The 19,675-nt window shown below is 38.3% G+C and overlaps 1 protein-coding gene across 3 annotated transcripts; it reads right to left on the bottom strand.

Annotated features, from left to right (window-relative positions):
• Positions 1 to 315: 315 nt before the first annotated feature.
• LOC139963184 (scavenger receptor cysteine-rich domain-containing group B protein-like) lies at positions 316 to 13,980 on the bottom strand. 3 transcript variants are annotated; one of them, XM_071963746.1, is made up of 7 exons: positions 13,752 to 13,980; positions 10,089 to 10,403; positions 8,464 to 8,817; positions 7,372 to 7,695; positions 6,361 to 6,732; positions 5,768 to 6,082; positions 316 to 5,444 (listed from the first exon to the last, which is right to left on the bottom strand). In XM_071963746.1, the coding sequence occupies exons 1-7, from the start codon at positions 13,825 to 13,827 to the stop codon at positions 4,942 to 4,944; spliced, it is 2,259 nt and encodes a 752-aa protein (XP_071819847.1). In that variant the 5' UTR covers positions 13,828 to 13,980; the 3' UTR covers positions 316 to 4,941. The 3 variants fall into 3 exon arrangements, with proteins under 3 accessions (XP_071819847.1, XP_071819846.1, XP_071819848.1); XM_071963745.1 differs by having other exon boundaries at positions 6,361 to 6,735; positions 13,752 to 13,979; XM_071963747.1 differs by lacking the exon at positions 8,464 to 8,817 and having other exon boundaries at positions 6,361 to 6,735; positions 13,752 to 13,977.
• Between the last annotated feature and the right edge of the window lie 5,695 nt (positions 13,981 to 19,675).

Below are 19,675 nucleotides of genomic sequence, written 5' to 3'. Positions count from 1 at the left end.
TTCATTCGTAACACCAATCCAGTTCGGAGTTTCGATTTGTAAAAGGGATTGTGTTGTAAATGGAATATACACAAACCTCGCTCAGCATCGTTAAGAATTTTAGACCAAAAAAACCCGCTAACATGTTATGCAAGAAACGAACCATCCAAGATACACTCGAGTTTTGACTTAGGCTATGTGTTGTGGGTAAGGTGATATGATCTTTTCTCCACAAATTTTCAGGATATGCGCATGTGCAGTTGAAACTCCGAAGTTTGAACAGGCCTAATACAAATTGCGTGGAATTTAGCGAGATATGCACACTACATTTGCGGGGATATTTGAAGAGTTGGGGTAGCTGGTGAAATCGCTGCAGGTCAAAGCATCGAGGTACTATATACGGAGTTGGAGAGGAGGAAAGAGTGGCAGGGCAGGCGAAATGAAGGTCGGACGGCCGCCCTTGTAAAACAGCGAAGCTAGGGCACCGGGATGGCATCCGCCATATATATATATTGTGTAGAGCATTCACAAAGTACAGGCAGTGATAAGATCGCATCTTCTCAACTATAAACACTAGTAAAAGTATAGGTCATATAATAAACGCAATTGGTGTTCGATCGGGACGAAAACATTTGTCTTTAGTAATATTACTGTCATTCGTTTTACTTGATTGCCGACAGTCACAACATATCCAGACATCATGTAATGGTTCAATAATTCAATGCTAAGTCCAGTATTTTATGCTGGCATTTTGTCTCGACACTCGTTTTACTTGATTACCGACATTCCCAGATCATCTCTACACATTGTTGGAGGGGCTCAATGAAATCAGTTTAAAAGTGCAGTATTTTTATGCTGGTACTTTTTCTAGACACTCGACGTTGTACTTGATTTCCGACATTCACAGCGTATATGCATAACCTATAAGTATAACATTATAACATTTTAAAAGTTGTTTACCGTGCAGCCTCCTATTCGTATGAGTTGTACTAACGCACATGTTATCTGATAGGCTGGCTGTGGGAGATACGGTAGCTAATAAAACAAGGTTTCCACAAGTTTGCGTTTGGTGACTCCAAATGGACTTGGACCTCCAAGACCCCTATTGTTTTTGGTGCAGGTGTGTATAGCCACGTAGAGTAGACTGACCTGTGTTTATTTACTGTATCAAAATGGTGGTTCGGGCCATTTCTATAGTAACAGCTAGTTCTGCTTATACTAACACCTTTCTAGTGTACTGAAGTCATCGAAACCTCAATGCATTTTGCATTCTGGTTTACATTACGCGGTTGAGCAATTTTGAACAGCGCCGATAGCAACAACGTAAGTTTAGACAACGACGTATGTTTAGACAACGGAAGTTAAAATAACAACGTGAGTTTGAGCAACAACGTGGTAAAACAGCAGCAACAACTTTAGACTGCAACAAACTTAAAAATAAATAAAAAATATGGTTGCCCTTTTCGCGTTCCATACTGAAGCACTCCTTGCCAAAATTTTGGCTGGCTGCCTACATACCTCAGGCTCAAAGACTTCGAAGAATCGGCAAGTGCTGATTGGCTATAGGGCTCTCATGCTTACAGTTCAACAGTTAATAACAACTCCCAGTCCTGCTTTAATTCCACTAACAGCCTCTGCAGAGCTTAACCACAAATGTAAACAAACACTGCAGAGACTGGGAGACAAATTAAAGGAGCTTTGGCAAAAGGTGAAGGCTCAGATTTTTTTAAACAATGGGGATGAATTGTAATTAATTAACTTTTGACCAAAAATTATTAGGCATCATCTTATTCATACACAATCCAACAATCATCAGTTCAACTTTGAATATGATCCATCAAAATCTTGAGGAGATTGAGATATTTGAAAATATTACAAAGAATGACCCCTGATGACCCCCTAAATGACATTTGACCTCAATTTTCCGAACACCCCTCATAACCCTCATCCCGAGGAACGTTGTGACCAAGTTTCATTATAACTGGCCATACACTGTACGAACAGGAGCAATTTGAAAATATAGGGCGGCGGCCCGGGCCACAAAGGACCCCTAGTTGATCTTTGATCTCAAATTCATGAACACCCTGAAGGTAAAACTTCCATAGTACTATCGTGACAAACCCTCAACATTGTACCATGGAATCTGTAGGAGAAGAAGCATTTTGCGTATTTCCACAAAATGGCCCATTACGGCCCACAAGTGACCATTGACCCCAAATTTCGGACCATTTCTGATGGCCCTATACCCAATGGTCCTTGTGTCCAAGTTTCATGAAATTCCATTAAATACTGTGTGAGTGGGAGCGGTTTTACCAATTGTTGACGGATAGAGTGATAGACGCCGCACTGTAACAATAGCTCACACCAGCATGCTGGTATGAGCTAAAAATGGAATTGTCGGTGTAAGGGGTAGGGTGAGGCGCACGTCCCCTCTGTAGTCTTCGATCTGTCACTGGCTACCCTGTGTATATAATAGGGATCAGCGCTGTAATTATGACTGTTCCTCTTTCTCTTCCCGAGGTCTTGGCGTTTATCTTCTACTTCCTCCTTTTCTCCTTTTTCTCTCTTTCTTCTTTTTCTTTTCCCTTCCTTCCTCTCCTCCTTTTCTTTTTTCTCCCTCTTTTTCCCTTTTTTCTTCTCTTTTTTTTCTCTCCTCTTTTCCTTACCCGGGGGGCGCGCGCCCCCAACGCCCCCCTGGATACGCGCCTGTAGTTAGTGAAGATGGTGGTAGATATGTGATATTATTCGAGTCATTCCCATGACTTAAAGTAATCTACATAGTCAAGAGAATGATAATTTACACACACTGGGATTCTAAAGGAAAAGACACGATAAGTGAGAGAGAGAAGATAAGATTCGATAACTGACGATTTATTATAGTTTTCGACAAGAAGTTGAAGGACTTAGTTATCCTAGGGAGTTGTTATGGACTCCCTTGTTTTGCTTAAACGAAAGTGCTGTAAAAAATGGGTCATATTTGCATATATGCTTTCAAAAACGGTTAATTTTGTTTTACATACTTAAGTTACACAGTGCTAAAGTTCAAGTCCCATTATAAAAGCATATTACTTACAACATAGTTGATTTCAATAACCAGCTAGCTTAGTTCTGCGATGAAGACAAATTCGGACATATTGTAAACTATAAAAATTCTAGACCCCATTTCCGGACTACCTGTGATATATTATTAAGTCGTGACAAAAAAAGTACAGCCAATAATATCGTGCGATTGAAAAGAGATATAACTGCCATACTAAACTAGTAAATCTTGGTTATGGTATAATAATATGATAAAAACAAAACATGCACCACTACGAAACTTAAGCTTCTCTGAAACATCATACACTTTATGGGTTAAGAGGAAGATCATATATTTACAAACACACATCGATCAATGTAGCCGTGAATTCAGTGAAATGACAACTAATCAATCATCACGTGCATTAACCTATGGATTTATGCACGGTAAACTCATCGACGGATGACTAGGTGCAAAAATAAAACAATCACGGCAAGCTTAATCACTATCCCAGCTAGCTACCTAAACTAATTCAACACAAACAAATCAGATCAGTGTGGGATGACAACAAGCCCGTCGGTGAAAAACACCATTTGACAAAGTTATGGGTGCGAGCAACAATTATAACCTCACTTGACAACACTGGTGTTAATATTATTATGATTGCGTTAAGTTGCCTATCTTGATGGAATTCTTCACATGTGTTCACGACATTAACTATATAGCTTAGCAAAGTATATGTTAATACAGACGCAGTAGTACAAGTCAATGATCGTTATTCAATTCACTGTATCGCTGTACGTCTTGGCATGAACACATCTGAACACATCAACAACTGAACGCAGTATGCCCTTGCGTCAGATCGTAATGCTGTACAACGTACAATGTATAGCATAGTTAACGTAATTTTTGTTATTTTATATGCGCATTTTATTGCTTTGAGACTTTTACTTATACTAAAAGTAAAGAACGACAGAGCATCCTTTCGAGAGAATTGTCGAATATTTTTCTTTTAAACTTTTTATTAAAAATATTAACATTCTGAAGTGAAAATTCTACGGTCTACACTTACGTACGAGGACACAACCCTTATTGCTGGATGCACGATGCCGAAGACCGAATGTTTTGTTTGAGCTATATACCTGTTCATGCATTGTCCTGCTATAAACTGACGGTAGATCATTGATTAACCCCTAATTGTATACAAGTCACTTAAATTCACTGGAAAATTTGTGTACTTTTAACTTTCATATCATTTACTGTTAAATTTAATCACCATCACCATACACAAAGTTCACTTTATGTTAAATTTCAACATCGCTTATAAAAGAATATAATGCTGTAAAAAAATTAATGAGAAATTCATTGAGATAAAAGGTTTAACAATTCTATACTTAATTACAAAAGGTAAAAACTGACAAATGATAAGTAGGCAATATTTTAAAGTAATTCATTTATCATTTTGGGGATATTTTCTTAATTTTTTATTGTTTATTATCGTGTTTGAAAACGCCATTATCTGTTGACTTTTAACGATAGTTTCAATATCAACAACTGTTGCATGTGATCATCCCTGATGATCTAAATTCTTCACGTTCTGCAGTTCTGCAGTTTTGCAGTTTTGCAGTTTTGCAGTATTGTAGTATTGTAGTATTGCAGTTCACTTAAAATGTGTTTAGAGTATTTCTCCTTCCTTTCCTTCTTATCATAACAAGTTAAGGCAATTAATCATGAAAACCTTTCTTGCCGTGGATTTCTTCTAATTTTTTTCAAAAAAGCCAGCAAGTATTTTGTTGGTATAAAAATAGTGCTTATCCTTACAGAAGAATATATGGAAAAAGGAAATCGCTCGAAATTCTAATGGTTAACGTCAATCCCTTTTGAGAAGGAGTTGACTTAATAGTGTGGTAAAGAGGATCATCAGACTGCATCACTCCGCTATTCTAAGTTGCTGGCTGGTTTTGGGAGGACAGCATTAACGGAACATTGTCGGATGGAAATTGGCCTGCCTGCACTTGGAAAGGGTTGGCTGGTTGTGTTGTTACAGAAGAGGTTTCGACTGGGTATGGGATGAGGAAATCAGGGTTCGGAGGTGGATGAACCGTCGGAGCTTGTTGTGTGTTGACCGTTTCTGGGTTTGATTGAGGAGGGTACAATCCTGGTATTGTTGGGACCACACCTACATGCTGTGGGTAATAAGCATGGTTATTAGCCACGTCATTATAACTGGGCGGTGCTGCAACGTTAGTCCAATTGTGCTGGGGTGCGGGTGGTCCAGCAGGAGTATCAACTCCGCTTATTACAGCAATGTTTGGTTGAGTACGAACTCTTGCTCTGTTCTTCTTAAATAACCGATAGGTGACTACAAGGCCTATGCCGATCAAGACTGCTACAATTGCACAGGCTATCACTATCCCAGCAATGGTACCGGTTTGTAATGACGTTTCTAAGAAGAAGAAAAAAGCGAAAATTGTTATTCAACGTTTCATGCATTGAGTAGTAAATCAATCATTTTGTTCGTGTAAACATGTAGGCACAAACTACAATTACAATATCTTTATGTTGAGAGCAGTTATTTAATATAACGATTTACCAAACTTAAGCGATAATAGGTTTACTTGATCTGACTTAAAGTACAGGATGTTATTTACTAATAGTATTTGATGGGAATGAAAATATTTGCATTTGAATATTGGCAAGCAATTATGTTAATAAAGTTTAAAAAAATACTAGTTTGTTTCATATCTACCTGAAAATTATATAACTTACTGCTAACTTTACATCGAATAGCCACACTTGCACAATATCTTCTATCTGTAACGTCAGAAATGTTACAGTTTCCGAGCTTGTAGTCATTATATCCACAGGAGAAGCTTACGTCGGATGGTGGAGATTTGCCGATTCCAAACTGATCTCCATAGTAGATTTCTTCATAATCGGAATAACCAATCTGTTTACAAACTGTTGACGCCTCATTCACGTTAAAGTTTTCTGCGCATAATCTCACCCACCGAGATCTATCCCAGACTTCTACCCTACCTTCGTACCAATTATTGCCAGCTACCAGACGGGGGTAATTTGTAACTATGAGAAAAACAAACATGAAGAAAATCCTATTCACGATGAAGTCACACTGCATACAGAATGCAGATAACGAACGAATGAAATTTAAACCTGAATATTGTTACTAAAATCATCATTAAACATAATACATGTTATTGTTGTACAATAATCAAACAAAGGCTAGGTGTGATAGGGTTAGTGGTAACGCTGGACGAACATATTGACAGCCAAGAAAAATCAATGATCAACACACGTCCAGAGTTTTAAAACCATATACAGATTGAAACGACTTATCTAACCTGGAGTTTGACATCTCACCCATGTGTCGTCTCCATATTGGCAATTATGCTGATACCAACCATTGTGACCGCATTGGGTTAGCATATATTCCGACCCGTCACATCTAACGTCGTCCAACATAATAGGACCAGAACCCTCGCCATAGCTTTCACCATAGCTGGCGCTACCGCCATATCTGTCGCCGGAGTTGGGGCTAAGGCCATAGCTGTAATCAGTAGGGTACCCAAGTTGTCTGCATGCAACCTGGGCGTCGTCATCGTCCCAATCATCACCACAGATTGTACCCCATTCTCCATTGTGATAGATTTCAATACGTCCAACATATACCGAGAAGCCATCTACAAGTTTCAAGCTGCCTTCGACAGGAGATTCTTCTGATAAAGAGAAAACGATGTCTCAATCTTTATTTAATGACATCCGAATCAAACTTGAGACTACGTGTTCGGTACGATGTAGTCCCATGAAACACAGGTGTAACATCTAACTTAACATACTACGACTTCTAAACTTGTTTTAAACTATCAATATGTAAATATCTATGAATATGTTAATATTTATTGGTCGCATAAACGAAGGCGTTGACCAAATAGGGCTCCATGGAAAGTTACGTAACCGGAGAATTATTTCTTTTTGGACTTTTCACCCTTCCTGAAGTATAGAAAATATGAAAATATATTCATCAACAACCTTTGTATGTGTCTTTATATCACAAACAATTCTTTTGGCATACAATTTCTTGAGACTAAATAACTGACTTAAGCTCTAGACTTACTTGTTTGCATTATTACAGGCCGTTTCATCAATTTGGATTAGATGTTTTACAAAAATGTTACATGAGTAATTCACTACACTACTGGAAACTGTTGTATTGGGTGTATGTGTATTGTTCGTCTTATAGTCAGTGATACAGGGAAGCGACCGGCAAAAATGAAAGAAAAGACTAAAGGGTTTTCTAAAAAAGAAATATCAAAGAATTATCCTTTACATTAGTAGAGTTTACGTTAACATACCAAAAGTAGTGCACGTGAGTGCAGCAACCTCACTGTGGCTACAACTGGAAGGTGCCCAGTAATTTAAAGAACAATCTTTCCAGTACAATTCTGTTCCGTCGCAACTAATATACCCCAGTATTGGCCCAGATCCTTTACCAAACCGTGCTTCATTGTAATAGGTATTGACACCACTATATCCCAGCTGGCGACATATGACGGCGGCATCTTCATAGGACCAATAGTCATCATCACAAATTGTTCCCCATTCTCCTAGGTGATAAACTTCCACTATTCCAGAATTAATAGAATCACCATCTCTCAGGCGGACATCCCCTTCAATACCTATTGATACATGATGGGTTATTATCACAACATTGATCAAAATGTAAATGTAAACATAACTAATACTTTATAAAGATCGATCTTCTTGACAGTATCATTTATGAACTAGAAAGTTATTCTTCTAACAATTTGTGTTAACTTTCACTTAAATGAAAACCAAACCATTTCAGTCTAGTTTGTTCAGTTTCTAACAAATCTAATGTTCACGTTATAGTGTGTTACCGTGTCAAGTGTAATACAATGATGTATGAATGTAAAACTAACAGGGTGTACACGTAGGGTGAGAGGCTTGGGCAATCATGGTGCAATTCAAACGGTTACTTTTTTCATAGACTATTCGTGGTTCTGTATTGTCTATCTTGCTGTGTTTAACTTTCACGATTGTATTATTTAGGTAGCGTACAGTTTCCAGTTAGATTTAACTTGATATAGCACCTGGAGGCTTCAAGTTTGCCAATTACTAAGCGATGCTATACTGCTCTGCTGTATGTTGTCAAGGACAAAACATAGAAGTATTTGACGTTGGTAGCCGATTGTAACGGTGTGAATGCGTGGGCTTGAAAACATGCTGTCAACCTCTAATTACTGTTCCAGTCTGGTTATATGTTGTAATGAAGTTCATTACACGTACCAATTCCAGTTGTCCATACGTAAGTATAATGCAAGCTGAAAGATAGCATTCCGTTCACACGTCATGTTCTGTGGTTTGAAATTTATTATGAAATTACGTACATCATTCACGTTAGCTATTTTACAATATTCACTTGCCTCCATTTCCACATATTACTCCAGCGTCTTCTAATTTCCCACAGTCGTGTCGGAACAAACCTGCATTAGAACAGTCTAATAATGTCGATTCCCATCCATGGCACTCTACGTCATCAAGAAGCCTATCAAGATACCCAGAACCAAAGTTAGCACCATAAACTGCGTGGGCACGTTCTTCGTATCCGAGTTGTCGACAAACTACCGTGGCGTCCGCGCTATCCCAGTAATCAATGCAGACTGTGTACCATGTTCCATAATAATATATCTCCACACGTCCCTCATTTGGTTTTGATCCTCCCGTCAGTCTGACATCACCGTTGATCTCCTGGGGAAATGGAGATGTCATGTAAATATCTGCCGAGGGAAATGTAAAAAGCATCTATGAAAACGAAGATCAGTGAAGTTAGAAATTCTCATTGCAAAAGCCCACGATGAAGTGTCAGATATTCTGCCCCCCTCCACTTCCCCGATTAACACTGGGAGGGGAGGGTGCATTTAATACTTCATACTTAAAAACTGAAATATATAATTTGAATAGTTTGTTTCAAATACTAACATATTGTACAGCCGGCAAAGCGGTGCCTGCATGTGTCAAGTGTTTTTTTACAAATAAACACTTATATAACTAACTAAGGGACTTCCTGAATACATCATAATTATTGATAGGGAGTAAGGCAGTAGTAAGGTACGTATATACTAAATTTCACAACTATCAGGCTGACAGTTTAGGAGACGTTTTCACCGGATGTGTATGTAACATTAATTAATAAGGTATAACTTTTCAGAGACTGACATCATACAATCCATACACCATGTATACACCCTATTTAAATGTATTACCTCATTGTGCCCACTCATGCTCACTAATCCACCAAGTTCAGTTCAGTGCCACAAAGTTTGTGAGGTGGGCCGCAAGTTTAGAACAACTTTTGCACGAATTATTGACTTTTATGTAGAACATTACACATACAACCGACAAGTCCTACTGAAACCGCGAAACAGCGTCATGAATTAGGTAAGAATGTTCCTTTATTCTGGGATGAGTTTACCCAACCCCACCTTTCAGTTCACCTCACAGTTCAGTTCAGTGCCACAAGGTTTGTGAGGTGGGATGCAAGTTTAGAACAACTATAATATTGCACAAATCAACAGCCAACATTATCTTATCCACACTATGCTACATGTCGGAGATTAGCTAGTCACATTTAGCAGTAAGTGAATAAGAAAATTTGGAAGTTTGGAAAAACGTTTATATAGAAACATTTAACATACAACTGACATTTCCTACTGAAACCGTGAAACAGCGTCAGGATTTAAGTAAGAATGTTCCTTTATTCTGGGACGAGTGTTAACCCCACCTCACACTTCCAATAAAATAAAAGAAACTACGCTTCTTATGTTATTTGACTTGCTTTCCTGTAATTGGCCTTACTTTGCCATGCAGGAAACGCACTAAACACCCACAAAATACCGCATCAACCAACTTTTCTGTTATATTTGGTATTAAATGGTGACGTTACACTCTTTGCTATACGGCATACTCTCCTAATAGGCAAACTGTCTAATATCATTTTGTCGGTAAACCTTAACAGTAAATCAACATTGTATATGTATAAATAGTTTACCGGTTAAACATTCTACACCAGCATCCTCCCAGTGTTCACAATCTTGAATATACCATCCTTCATTGGTGCAGTACTCCAGTCGTGTCTCGTAACCTACGCATTCAACTTCATCGAGCAAAATGGGTCCTGTTCCCCGTCCGTAGTATGCGTCGGTAAGAGCAGCGACGGCTGATGGAAAGCCTAATTGACGACAAACAACGTTGGCGTCATTTAATTCCCAACTGTCGTCACATACTGTTCCCCATTGTCCATTATAGTAGATTTCCACTCTCCCGTAGTAGTAACCACCATCACGAAGGCGAACGTGTCCATCATCTGAGATACGTATGAGAATACACCTATTCTTGGTTACTCAAAATAACAATTGTAATTATATGTTGCATAGAACGCTTCATACTATTGGTGAAATGACTTGTTGATATTGCCATGTTTTATTCTGTTCAGTATTTCGTATCTTAGTCATATCTAGGAGTGTATATATATAAGAGATCGCATGCTTAATCCGTTTTGTCACTATCCTTCCAGACCCATGAATTAACACTCATAACAACTGTAGTTGAATAACATCTGTGATCCCTTTAGATTCTGATACAATAGGATTATATTATTGGAAGCAGTAATATAATAATATACATATATATCATACATAATACAGTATAATACCAATTGTCTTTGTCTATACATCTATTTCTATACTAGTGCCATCATGTTACTACCTATCTTGTATAATTGTCGAACTGATGCGACTGTTCTTATACCCTTCCTCTTCTCATATGAATTATTGTATGACTGACTATGTTGACGGACAGCCTGACATTTTATTCATGTTTGTCGTGAAATAAGTCTCGGGAGAGACGTGATACCAGCACAAACAAGCGAGGTTCTACCGAAGTATACTGCATTGATGACTAATTTTTGTTTTTAGATACAGATGATAAAAGTTTGATTAACGCTGCAATTAATATTACTTTTCATGACACCATTTGATTTCGAATGCTACGCTGAAACAGGTCCGTTCTGGAAAGGGGTTTGAGGGGCTATCCCTTTGAAAACATTTTATTTCGGCGAGTGGGCATAGATTGTGAAGGTGGTGAAATCAATTCCTTCGTATTACCTTCATTTGTGCGGTTCAACTTATTTTTGACAGTGTACACGATTTTACATAAGTGTGTTAAGATATGTCATTTGGAAAGGTATCCTTACCAATTTCGAACCTCTGGACATGCAGCGTCCCTATCCTAGTGGTTAGGGTGTCCGCGTAAAGAGCGGGAGGCCCGGGTTCGAATCCCGATTTTAATTATATATATATATATATATATAGGCTATATATATATAGGCTATATATATATCGGCTATATATATATATATTCATATATATATATATATATATATATATATATATATATATATATATATATATATATATATATATATGTTTAGCCTAGAGGTTAGGGTGTCTGCATATAAAGCGTGTGTGTATGTGTGCGTGCCTTTGCGCGTGCGTGCGTGCTTGTGTGTGCGTGTTGAAATCAGTTTTCTCTTTTTCTCGTTATAGTTTGCTGAATAGGATACATCAGCACAAACGCCAATCCTCCATCTTCATGGAGAAAACTAACAGGTGATATATATTTACGTTGTTATTCTCCTACAATACCCTTGTGGACGATACGATCGCATTGTTAGATTGAATGGTCAATACATTTCTCTCTCAGAATAGTATTTGCATGTATGCTCTTAAATTGATTCTGTGCGTTTACAAAAAGAATATGCATAAACTGTTCATTTAAAATAAATGGAACTTATTTAAGCTGCGTATCTGACGAAGCGTGAAAAATCACCAAGCTAAGTTTGCCAAAAAAGTTTCATTAATTAAGACAGTATTGATCAGAAGTATCAATAAATGTATAAAAAAATTCATTCCCATATTCTGTTAGGCCATGCCAAGTGGTTTAAACAAGCGAATGGTGACACGCATTGTAATGCATAGTTATAACCTACGAAGCTCCCCTATCGGAACTATGTCTCTGACGAGGCTACTTATATTACACTATAAGACCTAGGCTTCTACCTCTAGTCCTTGTACGCCTACTAACAGTGACAGTTAGATCAAGTTCTAACAGACGGTCGATGAAACTGATCGAAGGAACAATGACATATCTTTATTGTATATTCACTTCAGCAATAATCTCGCTTCCAAAGTCATATGAATAAAAAAAAGGTTGTCCGGAGATTAAATCTAACACAGAGGAAAGTTAAGTCGAGTAGAAACAACAGCCTCCTACTATCTAACAGGATTAGCGTACTATAAGTGCAGTATGCAGTATGCAGTACGGACTATTGCTGACGGAGATAATAAATAACAACACGAGGCAGTTATATTTAGGACCATGAGTGTGGGAGAAGCCGACAAGGGCTTATGGATTACATCATGTCGGGTGGCTATCAAGTTAACATATTTAGTCAAATGTGGAATATGAAACTAAAACATGAATATTTTGCATGTGATATAACGGTGACACCGTCGCTGTTTCGTGTTGCATTTCATTACTAACCTCACATCTTGCAACGATAATGCGAACAGTTTTTTTTACGCCTTTCTTGTTAGTTTTAACAACTATTACTGTCATTTTCAGTCATTAAATGAAACATTTCATTCACGAACAACAACCTTGGTACGTTGAAACATAAAGAAAAACATTATTAACTAAATAAACTGTAATGTGGCTATTTGGTGTCGTTTGTAGCCAAAATGAACACGCAGACAATCGTTTTGTAATGTCGGTGCCTTAAAGTGTGAGTAAAATGAACGCATAATGAACGAAAATGAGAACTAAGCACCTCTCATTTCATAAAGATAACTGGAGGATCAGATACACTGTGAACATGACATGTTTCTTACTGAAGACAACAATGTATATGCAGTATTGAGCAGTGGCGTAGGAAGGTACTTTTTAGTGGGGGGGGGGGGGCTGAAGACTGATGGCCGGCCTGGAGGAGGGGTCTAAGGGGAGGGGGTGTCCCCCTCCCCTTTGGAATTTTTTGCATTTCCATGTAGCCTCAGATGCAATTTGGTGCAATATAGCACACTTCAACACCCACTCCATTTTGTAAACTTAATTTAGTATTTTCACCAGGCCTTAGATGCAATTTGGTGCTCCAAATGAGATTTTTTTTCTCATTTGGAAATGAAAAAGGGATTTTCTGACTTGCGAAGCAGGGGGCGGAATGATACTTCCGCCCCTCCACATTTTTCACTGGGGGCTGGCGCCCCCGCCCCCCCCCCCCAGCCCATTCCCCCCGGTTCCTACGCCCTTGGTATTGAGTCCTTGGTCGTTTAACACTGAGACACACCAGAATATGTTCCAAGCCTTAACGGCCGGAAAACGAGGATTCCACTTACTACACTATTATAGCGCATGCACTAGATTAACCTAAGCTATTAGATACTCTACCTGCCTTTTAGAACAGGCTACATTATACACTTAGTAAACAGAAAGTATTGGTCGAGAAACAGGTGGGAAGTGATATATGATTATACAAGGCTGTGATTTCCCTTAGGGTTATTACTTTTTATATATTTAATGTGGTGAAACTTTTTCAAGCACTCTCCTTAAGCTAGAATGCAAAGAATAATCATTTAAAAATTAAGGAAGTATTTGTCACCTTGTCCAGATACGACATCACCACTCAATATAAGTATTCCACATAAAATGAACGATACACTTCTCATGATATTCATGATGACGTACAAATCTTATGCCTTAACGTGACACGAGTATGTGTCCTAGGCTGGTTCTCTGTTTAGTTATGAATATACGTATGGTGTATAGTTCGCTTCCCCTTTGCGTGTGAAGTGTTTAAAAGGCTGCTTTCGTCGACAATTAAAGGTGTGACTAGTGAATATTGTATTTTTCTATAGAATTTGAACCTACACTCCCTATTGCACGGTGGAATCGATCAATGGTCTTGTATATGCCGTGAATAAATTGATTGCTAGTTTTTATTATAATAGCAGTTTATTTTCTTCATTCGTGCATGACGTGCTGTAACGATAAAAGGTGAGAATAGATATATACGGTTATGTACATAAATAAACACACTGAAAGATCAACAAAACTGCTATGGTTAGAAATGTGTGATCCAAGCAAGGGTTGCAGCCTTAATTTTAAGCAGTAATAATCTAATAAATGTTAGTTTAAAATTTAGCATTATGATTAATATATATATATATATGATTAATATATTATATATATATATATATATATATATATATATATATATATATGTGTGTGTGTGTGTGTGTGTGTGTGTATATATATATATGTATGTATATATATATATGTATATATATATATATATATATATATATATATATATATATATATATATATATATATATGCTGCTGTTTTGCCATAGTCCTCATAGAACCGTCGGCATTCTCTTGTTTGCCTTTGCTCTTGTCACGGCCATTCCTCCATCTGTCCACTTCTTGATGTTATCGATCCATCCTGTTTTCCTACGTCCTGGCCAGGCCTTCCTTTCTACTTCTCCTTCTACTGTCATCTGAATTCTGATCGGCGCTTCCAATGTCCATACATAGACAGCTTCCTCTTCCTTAACTGGACAAGTAGACCTTCCTCTTCTGAAACTCCTACCCTTTGGCGGATCCATACATTTGTCTTTCTATCTTTCCAGCTGACCTAAAGCATTCTACGCCACACCCACAGCTCAAGTGATTCTATTTTCTTCATGTCATTCTGTTTTAATGCCCAACTTTCTGCACCATAGAGAGCTACACTCCACACAAGAGATTTTATCAGCTGTTTCTTCAGTTTCAGGCTGATCTCTTTTGCCTTCCACAATCCAATTAGCTGGCTGGTGGCATCTCTTGCAATTGCCAACCTAGTACAAATCTCTGGTGTAGAGTCTCCATCAATCCTTACCATTGAGCCAAGGTATTTGAAGATGTCTACCTGGTTTATAGCACAAGAAAAATCTGTTCTTTGCTAACATGAACCATAACATGAGTTTTGGCTGAGTTTATATGGAGACCAAAGGTGTGGCTGCATTTCTCCAATTCAACTGCTTGCTTTTCCAGTTCTGTTTTTGAGCGTGCAATCAATGTGGTGTCATCAGCATAGCGTATATTCCATATTCCTCTTCCACCAACAATGCTACCCGATCTTTCATCTAGTGTCTCTTTCACCTGTCGCAAGATGGCTTCACCACAGGCATTGAAAAGCAAGGGGGACACAATGCAGCCCTGCCGAACTCTTTCTCAAATGGAAACTGGTCTGTGTGGTCATCTTCGACTCTAATAACTCCAGTAGCTTCTGAGTATAGTCTCTCCAGTAGCCAGACTAGGTGTTTAGGTGTGCCATAATCCAAGAGAGTTTTCCACAGGACAGCGTGGTTGACTGTGTCAAAGGCTTTGCTGTAATCAACAAACATCAGCCACAGTTGTTGATCTTGTCTTTTCACTGTTTTCTCGATGATGTTACGTATGGTGAGGATAGCATCAGTTGTCCCTTTGCCGGCAGCAAAACCAAACTGCTCCTCAGCGATCTGCGGCATTACAAAGTGTGCTAACCTGTTACGAATAACTTCCAGCAGCACTTTAGAAGCGTGGCACAACAGACTGATGGTTCTATGCTTGGAGCAGTCCTGTTTCCCTGGTACCTTTGGTAGGGTTATAATTTCAGATTGTGTCCAGTCACTTGGCCAAACACCAGTCCTCCAGATGTTATCACTTATTGTTTTCATGGCTTGTACTACGGTCTCTCCTCCTGCCTTTATCATTTCTCCAGAAGTCCCATCCAGACCAGCCGCTTTGCCAACCTTCAGTTTCTTTGTGGCTGCTCTAATTTCACTTGGCATAACTTCTGGTTCCAGTGCTTCTGGTGGATGTTCATCAGGGGTGTGCCCTGGTAGGTCTGAGCTAAAGAGTTGTGTGCCATATTCTAACCATCGGTCTTTGATCTTATCGGCTTCATAAAGCATCTCTCCATTCTTATCCTTGATACCAATGCCTGGCTGAGGAGATCTCCTCCCACTAATCGCTTGAATATATGCTCAAGAGTGCCCCAGCCACTGCTTCTGTCTTAATTGTCTTCAAAGAAACTGCCTCCAGGTAACAAGTCTCATAATCTACCAATACTAAAATATACCTATGACCTCTTTCTGTACTTGGCTTGATAGGTCCAACTTAATCTACTGCCACCCGCTGGAATGATTCTCCTATGAGTGGAACACTTCCTAGGGGTACCTTGGTAACCCTACCTTCGGGGTTTGTCCTTTGGCACACATCGCAGGATTGACAATATCTTGTGATATCAGCTTGTATACCTGGTCAAATAAAGTTCGTCATGATCTTGTCCTTTGTTGTGTTAAAGCCTACGTGGCCACCAGAACAGACTTATTAACTATCTTTGGAACATGCTGTCTATACTCTGAAGGTACTACTACTTGTCTCAGGGTAGCTCCAAATTCTGCATAAGGAGATTGAAATTCCCTGTACAATATACTCTTAGACACAATATACTTGTAAGTACTACCATTCTTACTTAACTTCTGTTCACCTGTCTTTGCTAGTCCTCTCATCTTCTCTAAAGATGGATTTTTATGCTGTTGTTTTGCTAACATATCGGCAGTGATTTCCTCTGTAATAGGGGAGGTTACTCTTAACTTTTTGAGGGATTTGTCTTCCTCTCTAAGTTGGCTTCTTGTCTGTACTGCTGATCCTATAAGTATTTAATGACGTTCATTTGTCCCTTCATGTTTACTGTTCTTTTTTTCCAACACTGATACAAGTACATCACTAATGACTACAGACTTACCCCAATTTTCGTCTGGCTATGTTGGTTCTTTAACCCCTAGTACATTACCCAGTATCAATTCGTATACTGGGTCATCCATACCTAGAGCTGAGACAGTTCCTACAAAATATGGTATGTCTAATCCTAAAGTTGCGACTGGAACTTGTCTTACAGTACCATATATTAATATACATGTCTTAACTTCACCTGTTCTTTGTTTGTGAACTCTATGGTTGCCTACCTTACCTACTTTTACCGGCATTACACGATCATTCATCACATCTGTGCATGATACTGATGACAAAACAGTCAATTTAAGTCCACACTTCAAAGTTGCACTTGTACTTCAAAGCACTGAAAGATCTCTATCAAAGCGATTTCTCTTCATTTTAGACAAGTTTGTTTTTTGCTTTGCAAAGTCCTGTCACTTCTGGCTGACACCCCAGTAAATTAATTGTTTAATTTCCTAACATCTATCCAAGCTGGTTACCAATAATCAGTGGGCTATCAGCTAATGCAATTCCATGTGAATTAAACATTGAGCTAAACAATTAAAATTACTTGATTTACATCTATGAATGATTGCAAGGAGGTTGCAATAGTGCATTACTTTAAATCTTGGTAAAAAAAATGAGTGAAGAGTTATAGACATTTTATGTGTATCACACTGGTCATGATTGATCATGTTGGGTAGCGAGAATTCTCTGATATAAAAATTTTTTATTTCTGTCATCGTTTCCGATCCTTTCCAGAAACGGAGGGTCAGCCCAGGGTATACAGCATTAACATTGCAGCAACATAAACGACCATGTTCACTTGTTGCCATTTTTATATGAAAATGGTAAATAAATTTGAATGGCAAATCTTCTGTAGTTAAGCATATCAGTATTTTGGTATGGGGATATTTTATTTCTACTTGGCAGTATTCAGCTGCATTACATTGAACAGTGCTTACCATCCCAGGACTAAGTGAACTGCAGCCAGCAGTTTTTGTCATGTATATTTTGGTATTAGAAGGCTCAAGGTTGTGTTTCATGTACTGTACTCTGTCATGGCTGTTAATTCCTCTTGGGACAAATCTTCCATTGCTGCCAAAGCAAAATGACACATAACAGCAGAAAAGAGTTATTTATTTCTGCATCTCCTAATAGAAGCTGGTCACATTAGTAAGAAAATATTTTAAAAGTAAAACAAAAGTAATTCCAAAGTTCTTTATTTGAGGTTTGAACCATGCTTAAATGCTTACCAGTTTATATATATATACCCTTGTAAACATTCTTCTTTGAAGAGATGTATGATAGGGCAGTGACATCTCCAATGAAACATGTAAATCTGTCCCTTTTTGAATGTTCAGAAAATCAATGCCATAAGGAGCCCCTGCTATGGGCAGTTCAGTTCATAAAGATTAACACCAATTTCATGATCTGCTGTCCCTAAAATGGAAATATAATCTGCCTAACTTACAGTTCTCCAAAACCTACTTTTGGGAGTATAATCATAATATGAGAACAGCATGAGGTGTAATATCCAACAATTCATATACATGTCTCTTTGATATTGCAAGGAGTGTAAGGAGTGCAAAGCTGTGACATAGTTATGTGGTGTTTCATATTTATATTTCTCATGTCGAACTTACATGCGACTAGGACTAAACTAATTTCATTACATGGATAGGTTTAGCCTAGTTAAGTTACATTTCAGCCAAAACCTGTTAGAGTTTGGCACACCAGTACCCCCCTCCCCTACCCCAAAGCACTGATTGTTGACCAATTTAGATTGAAGTTTAGTCTAGATTAAGTTTAACCATACACGAGTTTCATGGTTTTTATAAATGAATAGTAATAAGTTATCATTTTTCTCAATAAATTTCACATAATCAATACATATAACCTAATATAGCTTAATTGCTATATAGCCTAGCCTATGTAAGTTTTACACTAGGTTAGCCTAGGCCACTACAATAAATGCGTCACATTTGTATGTAAGTATGTATTTTAGATCATCCGGGGCTGCAAGCAGGAACTCGCAAAGAAGCCTCATTGGCTTATCAAAGCCACAAGCTGACCGAAGTCAGTCTCTTACATTCATATTTAACGTCCATGGTTATGAATTGTCAATTAATGAGTTGTCAATTTAGAGCCCTACTCTAGTGAGTTGTTTAAACAAGATTGCCCACGCATTGTTACTAGCACTACTGCGCTGCGTACCAACATCCTCGTTGTGATACACAAGAGGGATTTTTAACAAGTACCGTAGCCTACCTAACAGAAACAGGCAAAAACCATATTTTCTTCTTTCACTGTCGGCAATCACTAGTATAGCCACTTTCCTGAACTTGTAGACCACTAGTGGTCTTATAATATCCATGCACTTCATTAAAGCGAAGGCAAGCTACGGGGTCTAAAGTGCACTGACCCAAGCATAAAAATTGCTGTGTATAAATGTGTGGATTTTGTTAGGTGTGCCCTCAGAAGTTACCGTACACCACAATTACTCGCATTCAGTAGAAGCGCCTGTGATTTAGCAAAGGTCTAGGTCTTGCTAAGTATGAGTATGACACACAGAAGGCAAACACGTTCTTAGGTCTAGTCCTGAAGATACTTAATTTAGCTAGGCTATTCTATATCTCATATAGTCAGTACTGTATATAGTCAGGTGGCTTAGCGGCAATTTTCAGGATTAACGTTACCGGCCGGACAAAAGTACCAAATTTGGCATGGAGTTTCTTTTCGACCTATCTATTGATTTTATCCGTGGAACCCACTTGATCG

This window comes from Apostichopus japonicus, chromosome 21 (assembly GCF_037975245.1).
Source record: "Apostichopus japonicus isolate 1M-3 chromosome 21, ASM3797524v1, whole genome shotgun sequence".
Classification (NCBI taxonomy): domain Eukaryota; kingdom Metazoa; phylum Echinodermata; class Holothuroidea; order Aspidochirotida; family Stichopodidae; genus Apostichopus; species Apostichopus japonicus.
The sequence above is the reverse complement of the archived record's forward strand: the minus strand, read 5'-3'. Positions and strand labels throughout refer to the sequence as shown.